This window comes from Bufo bufo, chromosome 4, assembly GCF_905171765.1.
Source record: "Bufo bufo chromosome 4, aBufBuf1.1, whole genome shotgun sequence".
In the NCBI taxonomy this organism is placed as follows: Eukaryota; Metazoa; Chordata; class Amphibia; order Anura; family Bufonidae; genus Bufo; species Bufo bufo.
The window spans coordinates 420,207,748-420,224,752 of NC_053392.1; the positions used below are offsets into that span (position 1 = coordinate 420,207,748).

A 17,005-nucleotide genomic window follows, 5' to 3' on the forward strand; every position below is an offset into this window, starting at 1 on the left:
CACGGTGATCAGGAAAAAACTGGACTTTGCTTCCCAGGCATTTCCAGATACCCCAGAGTTTTAAAAACCCTCCCTTGTTTTCATACAGAAGAGGTCCCAATGTCAGGGATAAATTGGGTACATGCAGACAAACCCCTGAATATACAACAGCATAAACAAACAGGATGTTACCCATGCCTAGGCTGCTGCCACTGTAATAACATGACAAAAGGTAAAACATTTGTACATCCGCACACAGGAAAAAGATACGAGATCAGGCAGTTCTATACCTGCAACTCAACTTATGTCGTCTATATCCTCCAGTGTCCATGTGGGCTCTTTATGTGGGGGAGACCACACAGGAGGTTAAAAAGAGGATTACACAGCATAAGTCCAAAATTCGCAAGGAAGCCTTGGACCTCCCAGTTACCGGAACATTCCACAAACTGGGACACAACCTGTCACAATTAAGGTTCCAGGTAATAGATGGAGTACCACCATTAAGGAGGGGGGGAGATCGAGAAACCCTCCTTAAGCAATTGGAGCTTAAGTGGATATACAGGTTAATACACGGGAACCAAGGGGACTCAATAGGGACTTCAATTTGGGAGTCTCCTGTAAGGGGTCCATTTTGTCTCTTTCTCACAGTATAGATGAACAATTTTTTTGTTTTTAGTAACTAAGTTTTGTGCCCAACAAAGTTTTCTGTTGTGAGGATTTTATGTAGACGGGTTCACTTAACACTTCTTTTTATATATTTATTCTTGTCTCCCCATAGGATAGACCTCACCGGGACCTCCCTGATCCGCAATTTGCCCATGCTGTCCCCGTTTCAACAAAGCCTGACTTTTTAGTATTTTGTGGTGTCCGGGTTTGGCTGGTGGGGTAAGTCCACTACTTTGGTCCGTGCCTCTAAGTATATACTAATGTACGAGTGGGCAGTCGCGGTGGGCCACTTGGACTGTTGTCCACTTTGCAGTGAATCGATCCGTGTGGCGCCCCTGGCGACTGAAAATAACCCTGAAAATGTATACATGTCTCATCTGATGGAACGGATGGGGACATGGGCATTATTAAGGGAGGAAGTATGTATGGGTATGTGGTATTCTCATGAAGGGGGGAGCACTGAGGGAAATCGGTGCTCCACCTGGAGGAACCACATATAATATTTGGGGATTTGAACCCGTTGTTTAATGGGGTAATCTGAAATACTATTGCCTAAGGACCTAAGATATTGGGATGGCCTTTCACCCACCGCCACTTGCCCCTGAGCCACCTATGCCCTTGAGCCACTTATACATTGAGGGAGTAGTACGTGGGGTAACGCGGACGATCCATGACTTTGTTGTGTGGATAGCCGCGTCCCCATGGTAACTACCTACGTCACCATTGTGTTCATCTGATGCAGTACCGTGAATCGCTTCTGCTGCGGACACTGGCAACAGCTGACGCAATACTTGGAAAATTTTCCTATTGGCTAACGGCAGGTGGGGACGCATGCGTGGTACAACTTCCGGGACGCTGAGTTCAGCGCACTTCAAGAACATGCGGACATGGAGTAAAACCCTGGGGACGCACCTTTGGGTAGGAGACAGTTATTATATAGGAGTGTCTATTTTTATGTCACTAAGATTATTTACTATACACTGTATTGGATCGGAAGTGATCCTCATTATTATGACGACCCATGAATGTTTATGTATTTGGATATATCACCTCACCTGGGGAGTGATAGCTCCACCCACTTTGTAAGGTAATAAAGCACACACAGACTAAATTCATTTTGTTGCTTGAGAAAGACCTGGTTAGGTCGAAACGTCGCACCACCTTGCTGTTTATGGAATAAACCACTTTGGATTTACTACACTGACTAGTGCTGCAGATTTTTTTGTATCTCTATTCTGACGTCGGGATCATCAGCCAGGGTCCTCATCTGCGTGCACCAACATTACCCTCAAGGTATTTCCTAATGGCTTCTCCTTATGTGGGACAGTAGTGCTGCCAAACTTCTTTATATATCTAAATCAAGGAGACATCACATGGAGGTGATTTGCCTGGTCACATGACCCTCAAACAGCAGGGCCTCTGGGCACAAAAGACTTTACAAACAAGGAAGCATGCAGCATTTTAACAGAGGCTGTATTAGTAAGTGCCATATAGTCATCTCACAAACACATTGGTCAGCAGTAACCAGAAAGTGGCCACCCCTTTATTATATAAATAAGTGAAGATACACATGGAAATATAATTACTTCTTAAATTTAAACTCTAACTTTCCAGCACAGATATATTACATTGTTGCTTTAAAGAGGCTGTCCAGCTTCAGAGGCATTTCAGTGATCATGTGTTGTCGACATGATGTCATTACTGAAGCCCCATAAACAAATAACTATGAAGATAGCTAGAATCGTGGCCAGCAATTCAGTCAGAGTGCAGAGCAATTACAAAGTCTCTCACACTGCAGCACGTGTCCTGTATTACAGACAGCTCACTGATGGGAGTGGATAATGCGTAACGCTTCATTTCCACTGTAGTGGTGCTGCAGCAACTAAACCACTTACCGGTTTCCCTACAGATTGCTTTAAGCCCGATCAGCAGACACTTATTAACTTATTGTCTAGGGACCCCTCTAAACAAATAGGGATTGCCCAAAGCAGAACACCCCTTTAAGCCCCATTCACACGTCCGCAATTTCGTTCCGCATTGGGGGACACAGCTCAGCAATGGAGCAGCATATCTGAAAACAAAATAACGATATCACATCTCCTAAACATGCACCACAGTGTAATCTCAGAACTAGTAAAAGGTCCTCTTTAAGACACAGTGTGCAAAAATCAACAGAAAATGCCCCAAAAAAGTGGGGGAAAAACCCACAGCTGGCGAAATGTAAGTGGTTATTCTAGAAAAAAAAATTTAGTAGTAAAAAAAAAATGTCAGTGCAAAATTCATGTGTGCAGGGACTAAAAAAAAACACCTGAATATATACATACACCACATTTTTCAGACTCCAGTGCTTGAGGGCTTGCTGGAGCTGACGTGCACCAGGGTTGACTAGGCAACCATAATGCTTTTGGCAGAGAGCACTCACTGTCTGCAAAGCAGGATGAGGGTGGAGGATTGTGAGCAACTATAGACAGACATAGTTCTGGTCTTGCTGACAGTCTAAGCTTTAAAACAAGATGAGAATCACAGAACTCCACTACATCAGGTGATATAGCTGTTAGAAACAATAGCAGGTGAAAGTAAAAAGCAGGTTTCCCTGTTATGTCTATAGCTGCTCCTAATCTAGAGATACAAGTGGTTAAACCAGCCCTGACCTAAGCCAGCTGGGAAAGGGTTAAAGGGGTTATGCAGGCAGTACATAGTGATGACCTATTCTTAGGAGAGGTCATCAATATCTGATCTGCAGGGACCAACTCAGCCGTTTGAAGGAGAAGCGGTGCTTCATGCGATCACCACTAGCAGAAGGACCCGGTTTCGCACGGGTATATTTCAGCCATTTCATTTAATGTTTGTGTATGTCATTAAAAGATATCGACAGTATCCCCCATAACAGTGTGTGACCTCTACAGCACCCCACCCCCCTAACAGTGATCTCCACAGCCTCCCACCCCTTAACACTTACACCCCCCCCACAGTGCCCCACCTCCTTAAAATGGGACCTTCACAGCAGCCCGCCCTTTAACAGTGAGTTTCACAGCACCCCACCCCCTTAACAGTGACCTCTACAGCACCCTGCCCCTTAACACTGACCTCCATAGGGGATCTTCCTATTATCAGTGACCTCCACTATTCCCTGCCCCCTTAACAGAGACCTCCACAGCACACGTTCCCTTAACAGGGACCTCACAGTACCCTGCCACCTTAACAGTGACCTCCACAGCGGCCAGCCCTTTATTAGTGACCTCCACAGTACACCATCTCCTGAACAGTGATTTCCACAACACCCAGCCCCCTTAACAGTGGCCTCTACAGCAATCTGCCCCTTAACACTGACGTCCATGGCGGACCGTCCCCTCCACATCAGCCTGGGGTGGCCAAAGGTCCGGTTTTAGGCCGGACAGTCCGGCATTCAGACTCCGTCCTACGTCCAGTGCAGAGCCTGGACGGACACAGGGATGTCCTTTTGAACAGCTCACTCTCAGACAGCAGCACTCTGCTGTCTGAGCGTGAGCTGCAGTTAGAAAGTCACCCTCCCTCCCACCTCTGTAACTGACAGAAGTTGTTGATTTTTACTTTCATTTTTTTAATCTCCTTCGGCTGCCGAGTGGGAGGGGGCGTGGCCTAACCAGGTCAATGGCGTGGATTACTGAGACCAGGAGGCGGGGTTTTTAAGTCAGTCTTTTGAGGATGGCCTGAATGGCCACCCTAACTGTGACCTCCACAGCACTCCGCTCCCTTAACAGTGTCATCCACAGCGCCCTGCCCCTTTAAAGCTGACCTACACCAGTGAAGAAAAATGGCTGTGTTATGAAAACCTGGAATAAAACTGTATGTGGAGACTAAGGACCTGCGAGCTTCTATTGGCTGATAAGGGACATGTGACCATGTGTATGACACTTGGGATATGAGTGAAAGACTTGAAGGATTCTATTGGATAATGTAGGTAATTTTTTGGAAATATCTCAGGAACGCTACATCCTAGAGAGCTGAGACTGTCTAAAAACGTCCCAGACACCTGATGTACCTATGTGCCAAATTTGGTGAAGATCGGTCCAGTCATTTGGTCACGCATAAAGAACAGACAGAAACTAATTTATTTTTATATATATATATATATATATATATATATATATATATATATATATATATATATATATATATATATTTTCACTAGCAGAAGGACCCAGCTTCACACGGGTATATTTCATCTATTTAATTTAAGGTTTCTGTGTGTCGTTAAGAGATAGACAGTATCCCACCTAACTGACCTCTACAGTAGCCCACCCCCTTAACAGTGAACTCCACAGCCCCTCACCCCTTAACACTCGTCCCTTTATCTGTGACCTCCATATCAGCCCATCCCCTTAACTTTAAAGGGGTTCTGCACTTTGTTTAAACTGATGATCTATCCTTTGGATAGATGATCAGCATCTGATCAGAGGGGGTTGACACCCGGGACCAACGCCGATCAGCTGTTTGAGAAGGCAGTGGCGCTCCAGCAGCGCCGCTGCCTTCTCACTGTTTACCGCAGGCCCAGTGACGTCACGACTAGTATCACTGGCCTGGGCGCGGCATAGCTCTGTTCCCTTGAATGGAGCTTAGCCCCGCCCAGGTGATACAATTCGTGAGGTCACTGGGTCGGCAGTAAACAGTGCGAAGGCCACAGCACCGCTGGAGTGCCGCTGCCTTCTCAAACAGCTGATCGGCGGGGGTCCCGGGTGTCGGACCCCCGCCGATCAGAAGCTGATGATCTATCCAGAGGATAGATCATCAGTTTAAACAAAGTGTAGAACCCCTTTAACCTTCACAGCACCAAATTTGGTGAAGTTCGGTGCAGTCGTTTGGTCGCACATAAAGAACATCCAGACAGACGTCTAGACAGACAGACAGACACACACTCATTTTTATAATACAAGAGACTAGCTAAAGGACCCGGCTTCGCTTGGGTATATTTAATCTATTTCATTTAATGTTTGTGTGTCGTTAAAAGATATCAATGGTTTCCCCCATAATAGTGACCTCCACAGTGCCCACCCCTTTAACAGTAACCACATATTTAACAGTGACCTACACAGTGCCTGCCCCTTTAACAGTGACCTCCACATTTCCCATCCCTTTAACAGTGACCTCCACATTGCCTGCCCCTTTAAAAGTGACCTCAACAGTGCCCGCCCCTTTAACATTGACCACTCCTTTAACAGTGACCTTCATAGTGCCCGCCCTTTTAACAGTGACCACCCCTTTAACATTGACCTCCACAGCGCCCACCCCTTTAACAGTGGCCCCTGCTCCCTATGCATGTAGCAGTGTAGTTGTGAAGTCACATGTCATATGACTGAATTTTTAAGGACCTGTGAACTGCTATAACATGTGATCAGTTGTTATGGAAACCTGGAATAGGACCTGCAAGCTTCTATTGGCTAATAAGGGACAGGTCACTGTGTAAATGGCAGTTCGGATTTAAGTGAAAGGCTTGCTGGCTTCTATTGGCTAATGCAGGTCATTTTTTGGGAATATCTCAGGACCGCTAAGACCCGGTCTAAAACATTCGCGGACACCTGATGTACCTGTGTGCCAAATTTGGTGAAGATCGGTCCAGTCGTTTGGTCGCGCATAAAGAACAGACAGAAAGAAACTTATTTTTATAATATAAGAGATATAGAAATAGAAATATATATATATATATATATATATATATATATATATATATATATATATATATATATATTACACACACACTAGCAGAAGGACATGGCTTTGCACGGGTATATTTCATTTAATGCTTGTGTGCGTCGTTAAAACAGACAGTATCCCCAATAACAGTGACCTCTACAGCATCCCGCCCCACTGTCTGCTGAGCTGTGTATCTAATATCTACCGTATCCTGTGTGATACTGTCTGCTGAGATATGTATCTAATCCTGTCACCTGTGATACTGTCTGCTGTGTATCTAAGTCTATTGTGTGATACTGTCTGCTGAGCTGTGCATGTCTAAAGCCTAAAGCTGACCTACAGCAGTGAAGAAAAATGGCTGGGTTGTTATGGAAACCTGGAGTAAAACTGTGTGTATGTGGAGACTAAGAGCCGGCAAGAGTCTATTGAATCAGAAGGGACATGTGACCGTGTGCATGGCAGTTGGGGGGCTTGTATTGGCTAATGCAGGTCATTTTTTGGGAATATCTCAGGAATGGTACGTCCTAGAGAGCAGAGACCCGGTCTAAAACCTTCCCAGACACCTGATGTACCGGTGTGCCAAATTCGGTGAAGATCGGTCCAGGTGTTTGGTCTCGCATAAATAACAGACAGACATCCAGACAGACCAGTGGCGTAGCGTGGTGGGGGAGCCATTGCCCCAGGCACCAGCCACTGGCACAAAAAAAAAAATCTGTTAACCTCAGTTTTTCGCAGAGTGAGGAGCAGTTTCAGCAGAAGGAGCACACGCCCTGATGAATCACCAGGGCGCGCACGGCACTTCACCGATAGGCTCCGCCCACCTTCCAGACGAGAAGGTTAAAGAAGAGGGGGTTAAAGAAGAGGGGGTTATAGAAGAGGGGGTTAAAGAAGAGGGGGTTAAAGAAGAGGGGGTTAAAGAAGAGGGGGAAAAGAAGAGGGGGAAAAGAAGAGGGGGAAAAGAAGAGGGGGAAAAGAAGAGGGGGAAAAGAAGGGGGGGGAAGAAAAGAAGTCTGCAACAGTGCCCCTTCAGGACAGACTCCACAGGCAGCCTGAATGAGCGACACTGACATTGGGACTATATGCTGGAGGGGCTGAAGGCAGGAGAGTGATGTATCACATGGGACTGTATGCTGGAAGGGCTGAAGGCAGGGGGAAGGTTGTATCTTAAAAGAAGAAAAACTACCACAAGAGGACACAGTTTTAAATTAGAGGGGCAAAGGTTTAAAAGTAATATAAGGAAGTATTACTTTACTGAGAGAGTAGTGGATGCATGGAATAGCCTTCCTGCAGAAGTGGTAGCTGCAAATACAGTGAAGGGGTTTAAGCATGCATGGGATAGGCATAAGGCTATCCTTCATATAAGATAGGGCCAGGGACTATTCATAGGATTCAGATATATTGGGCAGACTAGATGGGCCAAATGGTTCTTATCTGCCGACACATTCTATGTTTCTATGTTTCTATCTTACATGGGACTGTATGCTGGATTAGACAGCAGAGATGGCCAGATGGCATCCTCTGGGGGTTGTATCTTGCATGGGACTTTATGCTGGAGGGGCTGAAGGCAGGAGAGTGATGTATCACATGGGACTGTATGCTGGAAGGGCTGGAGGCAGGGTGAAGGTTGTATCTTACATGGGACTGTATGCTGGAGGGGCTGAAGGCAGGGGGAGTGATGTATTTTACATGGGACTGTATGCTGGAGGGGCTGAAGGTTGCATCTTACATGGGACTGTATGCTGGAGGGGCTGAAGGGGGCCATAATTATTGCAATAATACTACAGAGGGGGCCATAATTATTACTATAATCCAGAGGGGACCATAATTATTAAAATACTACTACAGAGGGGGCCATTATAATATTAATAATAATACATAGGGGGCAATAATAATAAATAATAATAATAATAATAATAATACAGAGGGGCCATTATATATTATAATTATACAGAGGGCATTATACCTTTGGGCACTACGGGTGGAGGGGAGGTCTGTTATCTGAGGATGATAGTAAAGTGAGGAATGTAAAAAAAAAAAATAAAAAAAAAAATCTGTGAAACTCTGCAGAGACGAGATGCAGCTGAAAGAAGGTATCATGACGGTCCTATCTCCGAATGAAGAAGCTGAGGAAAGTCTACATTACAGGAGATGTCACTGGATGTAAACGGTATGGTGCAATATTCTCCTGTATATTTCATAGCAATGTATGTTATGTCCATCCAAATATCAGTTTGTTTTTTGTTTATTATTTTTGGAAGGGATATAGAATTTGACCAACACTGCCGAAGCCTGGCCCCAGACTTCAGGTCACACTGTGCGTGTTCTGAATTCTGGGGCCTCACACCCATCTACTACATTATCTGTACTCAGAGAGTTATTACTGTGTTATCTGTGGTGTTACGTAGGACTGCAGGTGACATCTACTGCATGATTTGTAAAAAGGGGCGTGGTCACAGGTTGGGGGGGGGGGGGCGCAATACTTGGCTTGCCCCGGGTGCTGGCAACCCACGCTACGCCACTGGTCCAGATAGACAAACTCAAATACACACACACGTTGGTCCCATGTTCTGCATTACTGAGAAAAATTATGGTTTTAATATATGCAAATGAGCCTCTAGGAGCAACAGGGGCATTGCCATTACACATGGAGGCTCTGCTCTCTCTGCAACTGCCATGTCCTCTGCACTTTGATAAGGTAAGGCAGTGAAAATGTCATCACTGCTTGGCCCTGTCAAAGTGCATAGGGCGCTGCAGTTTCAGAGACCGCTAAGCCTCTAGGGTAGGGATGCTCAACCTGCGGCCCACCAGCTGTTGTAAAACTACAACTCCCAGCATGCCCTCCTGTAGGCTGATAGCTGTAGGCTGTCCAGGCATGCTGGGAGTTGTAAAACTACAACAGCTGGAGGGCCGCAGGTTGGGCATCCCTGCTCTAGGTGTAATGGCAATGCCCCTGTTGCTCCTAGAGGCTCATTTGCAAATATTAAAACATAATTTTTCTCAGCAATTCAGGCAGATATGAACATGGGACCAACACAGATGTCTTAAGCTGCCAAGCACACGTCAGCCAGTGTCATAGTTACAAATCTGCTGACAGAAGCCCTTTAAGGAAATAGCCAAGCACAGTGCAGATTTTTACCATAAATCACTACCAAAACACTTACCCTTGACTGCCCAGCTCTTTCTTTAGCTAGTTTCTGTATTCTTCTCTCTGCAAAATAATAATAAATCAATACAAATGAAGAGCACAAGCGTCTATCAGCAAGTATGATGGCTGAATCAGAACAATCTCTAAACCTAATGCCTAATATATCATCAATCCAATGTTCTGCAAGGGAGCATTTAGTAACACTTGTATTATGTAGGAAATTCTTAGGCTCAATCCACAATAGTGTCAATGTCAAGGAAAATCTCCTGAGCCATATCTTTTTCATTGTTCCGCTCATATTGCCTATGAGGGCTTTTTTTTTTGTGCATGGTACCATGTAATATTGCATATAATGTAGTGGGAAGCTGGAAAAAAAATACAAATGGGGTGAAATTTAAAAAAAATAAAAAAAAGTTTTATATAGTGATACCAAATTTAGAGTTTTTCTTGTTTGGTGTTAAATAGTAAAAAGAAAAAAAAAAGAAAGAAAATGTTTTGATTTGCATTGCCATAGTCTGACCCCCATAACTTTTTTATATTTAAGTCTGTGGAGCTGTGTGAGGACTCATATTTTTGCAGGATGATCTGTTTTCAAATGATACCATTGAGTGCGTAAGCCTTTTTGATAACTTTTTATTACATTTTTTTTTAGAGCGGTGAAGGCCATTTCCATAATATTTTTTCACTGTACAGAACAAATATTTTTATGTTTTAAAAGTTTGGCCATTCTGAAACACGGCAATGCTAATGATATATTTTTATTATGTGGAAAGGGAGTGATTAGAATACTTTTTAAAAAAAATATTTTCACTTATATTAAGCCCCCTTTGGGGACTTAACCACCTCAGCCCCCCTAGCTTAAACACCCTTAACGACCAGACCACTTTTTACAATTCTGCACTACACTACTTTCACGGTTTATTGCTTGGTCATATAACTTACCACCCAAATGAATTTTACCTCCTTTTCTTCTCACTAATAGAGCTTTCATTTGGTGGTATTTCATTGCTGCTGACATTTTTACTTTTTTTTGTTATTAACGAAATTTAACGAAATTTATGCAAAAAAATGACATTTTTCACTTTCAGTTGTAAATTTTTTTTTTTTAAAACTACACTGCTCAAAAAAATAAAGGGAACACAAAAATAACACATCCTAGATCTGAATTAATTAAATATTCTTCTGAAATACTTTGTTCTTTACATAGTTGAATGTGCTGACAACAAAATCACACAAAAATTTAAAAATGGAAATCAAATTTTTCAACCCATGGAGGTCTGGATTTGGAGTCACACTCAAAATTAAAGTGGAAAAACACACTGCAGGCTGATCCAACTTTGATGTAATGTCCTTAAAACAAGTCAAAATGAGGCTCAGTAGTGTGTGTGGCCTCCACGTGCCTGTATGACCTCCCTACAACGCCTGTGCATGCTGCTGATGAGGTGGCGGACTGTCTCCTGAGGGATCTCCTCCCAGACCTGGACTAAAGCATCTGCCAACAGTCTGTGGTGCAACGTGACGTTGGTAGATAGAGCGAGACATGATGTCCCAGATGTGCTCAATTGGATTCAGGTCAGGGGAACGGGCGGGCCAGTCCATAGGATCAATGCCTTCGTTTTGTAGGAACTGCTGACACACTCCAGCCACATGAGGTCTAGCATTGTCTTGCATTAGGAGGAACCCAGGGCCAACCGCACCAGCATATGGTCTCACAAGGGGTCTGAGGATCTCATCTCGGTACCTAATGGCAGTCAGGCTACCTGGGCTGTGCAGCCCTCCAAAGAAATGCCACCCCACACCATTACTGACCCAATGCCAAACCGGTCATGCTGGAGGATGTTGCAGGCAGCAGAACGTTCTCCACGGCGTCTCAAGACTCTGTCACATGTGCTCAAAATGAAACTGCTTTCATCTGTGAAGAGCACAGTGCGCCAGTGGCGAATTTGCCAATCTTGGTGTTCTCTGGCAAATGCCAAACGTCCTGCACGGTGTTGGGCTGTAAGCACAACCCCCACCTGTGGACGTCGGGCCCTCATATCACACTCATGGAGTCTGTTTCTGACCGTTTGAGCAGACACATGAAAATTTGTGGCATGCTGGAGGTCATTTTGCAGGGCTCTGGCAGTGCTCCTCCTGTTCCTCCTTGCACAAAGGCGGAGGTAGCGGTCATGCTGCTGGGTTGTTGCCCTCCTACGGCCTCCTCCACGTCTCCTGATGTACTGGCCTGTCTCCTGGTAGTGCCTCCATGCTCTGGACACTACGCTGACAGAAACAGCAAACCTTCTTGCCACAGCTCGCATTGATGTGCCATCCTGGATAAGCTGCACTACCTGAGCCACTTGTGTGGGTTGTAGACTCCGTCTCATGCTACCACTAGAGTGAAAGCACCGCCAGCATTCAAAAATGACCAAAACATCAGCCAGGAAGCATAGGAACTGAGAGGTGGTCTGTGATCACCACCTGTAGAACCACTTCTTTATTGGGGGTGTCTTGCTAATTGCCTATAATTTCCACCTGTTGTCTATCCCATTTGCACAACAGCATGTGAAATTGATAGTCCCTCAGTGTTGCTTCCTAAGTGGACAGTTTGATTTCACAGAAGTGTGATTGACTTGGAGTTACATTGTGTTGTTTAAGTGTTCCCTTTATTTTTTTGAGCAGTGTACATTTCTATAAAAATTTTTCTCTAAATTCATTGTTCTACATGTCTTTGATAAAAAAAAATGTTTGGGTAAAAAAAAAATCCGCATTTTGAAGCAACTCTGACTTTCTGAGCACCTGTCATGTTTCCTGAGGTTCTACATTGGCCAGACAGTACAAACACCCCACAAATGACCCCATTTCGGAAAGTAGACACTGATGGGCATAGTGAGTTCATAGAACTTTTTATTTTTTGTCACAAGTTAGCGTCACACATGTTGTATCGCCGTACTCAGGAGAAGTAGGGCAATGTGTTTTGGGGTGTATTTTTACATATACCCATGCTGGGTGAGAGAAATATCTCTAAAAGTCAACTTTTCCCATTTTTTTTATACAAAGTTGTCATTATAGAGAGATATTTCTCTCACCCAGCATGGGTATATGTAAAAAGACACACCAAAACACATTGCCCAACTTCTCCTGAGTACAGCGATATCACATGTGTGACACTTTTTTGCAGCCTAGGTGCGCAAAGGGGCCCAAATTCCAATGAGTATCTTTTAGGAGGGCATTTGGATTCCAGACTTCTTCTCACGCTTTAGGGCCCCTAAAATGCAAGGGCAGTATAAATACCCCACATGTGACCCCATTTTGGAAAGAAGACACCCCAAAGTATTCCGTGAGGGGCATGGCGAGTTCATAGAAGTTTTTTTTTTTTTTTGCACAAGTTAGCGGAAATTGATTTTTTTTAGTTTTTTCTCACAAAGTCTCCCTTTCTGCTAACTTGTGACAAAAAATTTAATTTTACATGAACTCGCCATGCTCCTCACAAAATACCTTGAGGTGTCTTCTTTCCAAAATGGGGTCAAATGTGGGGTATTTATACTGCCCTGGCATTTTAGGGGCCCTAAAGCGTGAGAAGAAGTCTGTAATATAAATGTCTAAAAAATTTTACGCATTTGGATTCCGTGAGGGGTATGGTGAGTTCATGTGAGATTTTATTTTTTGTCACAAGTTAGTGGAATATGAGACTTTGTAAGAAAAAAACAAAAAAACAAAAAAATAAATATTTTCGCTAACTTGTGCCAAAAAATGTCTGAATGGAGCCTTATAGGGGGGTGATCAATGACAGGGGGGTGATCAGGGAGTCTATATGGGGTGATCACCACCCTGTCATTGATCACCCCCCTGTAAGGCTCCATTCAGAGGTCCGTATGTGTTTTGCAGATCCACGGATCGGACCCGCAAAACACATACGGACGTCTGAATGGAGCCTTACAGGGGGGTGATCAGGGAGTCTATATGGGGTGATCACCCCCCTGTAAGGCTCCATTCAGACGTCCGTATGTGTTTTGCGGATCCGCAAAACACATACGGACGTCTGAATGGAGCCTTACAGGGGGGTGATCAATGACAGGGGGGTGATCAGTGAGTCTAATATGGGGTGATCAGGGGTAGGGGGGGGGGGTGTAGTGTAGTGGTGCTTGGTGCTACTTATTACAGAGCTGCCTGTGTCCTCTGGTGGTCGATTCAAGCAAAAGGGACCACCAGAGGACCAGGTATATTAGACGCTGTTATCAAAACAGCGTCTAATATACCTTTAAGGCTACTTTCACACTAGCGTCGGGGTTCCGCTTGTGAGCTCCGTTTGAAGAGTCTCACAAGCGGCCCCGAACGCATCTGTCCAGCTACTAATGCATTCTGAGTGGATGCGGATCCGCTCAGAATGCATCAGTCTGGCAGCGTTCAGCCTCCGCTCAGCAAGCGGACACCTGAACGCTGCTTGCAGCGTTCGGGTTTCCGCCTGGCCGTGTGGAGGCAAACGGATTCGTCCAGACTTACAATGTAAGTCAATGGGGACGGATCCGTTTGAATTTGACACTATATGGCTCAATTTTCAAACTGATCCGTCCCCCATTGACTTTCAATGTAAAGTCTGGACGGATCCGTCTGAAGTTACTTTCACACTTAGAATTTTTTCTACAATATAATGCAGACGGATCCGTTCTGAACGGATCCAAAGTCTGCATTATATGAGCGGATCCGTCTGGGCAGACCCCAGACGGATCCGCTCTGAACGCAAGTGTGAAAGTAGCCTAAGGGGTTAAAAAACAAAACAAAAAAAAACGCATCTACAGCCTGCCAGCAAACGATCGCCGCTGGCAGGCTGCAGATCCACTCGTTCACAGGAAATCGCGCCGGCGCGTCCAGGAGGAATGAATCGACCGCCTCCGGAACACAATCCTGCGTTAGGCGGTCCGGAGGCGGTTAAACATGTGATTGTTAGAACGCTTATACCTTAGAAAGCTTCCTAAAATTGCCCCATATCAGGGGCAGATAGTGTTTAAACACAAACACATGGGAAAAATAATAAATAAGAGGCTTGTCAGGACCAAGCATCCAAAAGTTATGCCTTAAAGGGGGAAGATCCCTGCCCCTCTTTATACAAACAAGTTAATGTCAGAAGAAAGAGTGGGTTATTCGGCACAAGTGTTCATTGTCAGAAAAAATAAAAATAAAATGGTGGCTTGTTCTAAATAAGCCTAGAAAAATTCTCTTTTTTAAATTTGGAGCTGCTGCAGTATAGTGTGGACGTGGATAGTGTAACAGTAGTGGCAGTAGCAGTAATGGAAGTGGCAGTAGGAGGATTAGCGGCAGGGAGTAGCAGCAGCGGCAGTGCTGTAACAGCAGCCATACGTATTACAGATTAGCGAGTGTGGCCCCACTGTGCCAACCAACCAGTCAAAGAGAGAAGCTTGCAAGCAGTGTGGTTAGCAGACTCAGGCAAGCTGGATACTAGATAGGAGCACGAGCAATACAGATGAACTAGGTAAACAGAACTCTACACTGAAAAGTAGAGGTACTGGAGCACATGAAAAAATTGCTCCATCATATCGATGATACTGAACTGGCTGCTGCAGCCTCTGCTTGTGGGTGTGATTTTCCTCCAGCATGATGAAAGCTGCACTGTCACATACCCTATTGCATTGAACAAGGCCATAAACAACAAAACCAAAAACCAAAAGTTTAAATCCCCCCCTCCCACCACCAGCACCAGTGTGTCCAAAATTACAGACAGAAAAAAAGGTAGTGAGGAAAAAAATAAAAAAAATAGATGACTCATCTATTTATTTCTTTTTTTTCTCACCACCTTTTTTCTGTCTCTGTAATTTTGGACACACTGGTGCTGGTGGTGGGAGGGGGGGGGGGGGGATTTAAACCCCCTCTCTGTTCCTGCCCCTACAGAGGTCAGGGGTCAATTTCCTAGTGGCCGTCGTGGTGATCTCGAAACGGATTTACCGGTAAGTCTAATTCCGGCTTGCCACCTCATCACGACGGCCACTAGGAGATATAAAAAATTATAAACTTAGGGGGGTGCGACCGCCAGAAGGACTTTACGTCCAAAAAACAAGTCTGAACTACTAGACAAGTCTAGTCTATAATGTTTCGTAAAAGGTGTGAATGCTGGACCATGTGGCAGCTTTACAGATGTCTTCTAGAGAAGCCCCAGCCCGCTCGGCTTGGGAGAAGGACATAGCTCGGGTAGAGTGGACTCTTAGATTTGAGGGGCAAGGAATGCCCTGGATTTCATAACAGAGAGAAATAGAATCTCTAATCCATCGTGCTAGAGAAGACCTGGAGGCTTTTTGACCCTTGTTCTTACCTGAGAATAAGACAAATAGATTATTGGTTTTACGGAATTCTTTTGTAACCTCAAGATACCGTAGAACCGAGCGTCTTACATCTAGTGAATGGAAACTGGATTCTCTACTGTTAGGCCCCTTTCACACGGGTGAGTATTCCACGTGGATGCGATGCGGGAGGTGAACGCATTGCACCCGCACTGAATACCGACCCATTCATTTCTATAGGGCTGTTCACTTGAGCGGTGATTTTCACGCATCACTTGTGCGTTGCACAAAGGGGAGCATGCTGCGATTTTCACGCAACGCAGGCCCCATAGAAATTAATGGGGTTGCGTGAAAATCGCAAGCATCCGCAAGCAAGTGCGGATGCGGTGCGATTTTCACGCATGGTTTCTAGGAGACGATCGGGATGGAGACCCGATCATTATTATTTTCCCTTATAACATGGTTATAAGGGAAAATAATAGCATTCTGAATACAGAATGCATAGTAAAACATCGCTGGAGGGGTTAAAAATAAATAAATATTTAACTCGCCTTAGTCCACTTGATCGTGTAGCCCGGCATCTCCTTCGGTCTTCATCTGATCTCCGTGCAGCAATAGGACCTGTGGTGACGTCACTCCGGTCATCACATGATCTTTTACCATGGTGATTGTGGCGGAACCAGCTCCGCCACTTGTGCCTGTAGAGGACTGCTTGCCCGCCTCCTGCCTCTGGATTACGGCCCTTTAAGAACCATCTGGGGACATACTGTGGAGTTACTGGATGGCCACCATTTCATGTATCAGAGGCACATGGTGAGAACAATGGATGGCGGCCATTTTAACTCACAGACACTGTTTGGACTTACCCAGATCCCCCGGTTCCGAGGATATACTGGTTATGGGGTTATTGCATGTTTTGGGGTGCCTGTGATATGTTTTATAAAACTGTATTTCTCTGCCTGTGATAATTATATTAGCCATTGTGTTCAGTAATCATATCACAGGCAGAGGGGAGGATTTTGTGTGGGAGTGTCTGTGTGTAATGTACGGATTGATTAGTTGCATTTCAAAACCCTGTGGGCAGTACTATGTTTGTGGATTATGAATAAAAGAGGCTGTATGCCCCAGGACAGTCAGTTCTGCTTGACCTCAAAACAAAGTGTTGTCTCGTTATTGGGGGAATTGGATTGTATGCCGATTGCCAGGAGTGTAAGCTGATTGTATGCTTTTCCTGTTCAGCTGTTTCCAGTATTCGTGTAGTTTGCAGTTCGGC

General features: G+C 44.8%; 1 protein-coding gene across 1 annotated transcript in view; it reads right to left on the reverse strand.

Annotated features, from left to right (window-relative positions):
- The window catches only part of TOMM20 (translocase of outer mitochondrial membrane 20), a 112,664-nt gene that overhangs the window by 38,801 nt on the left and 56,858 nt on the right, over window positions 1-17,005 (reverse strand). Inside the window, 1 exon segment of the mRNA XM_040429304.1 lies at window positions 9,477-9,523. Coding sequence (XP_040285238.1) covers window positions 9,477-9,523 — 47 coding nt within the window.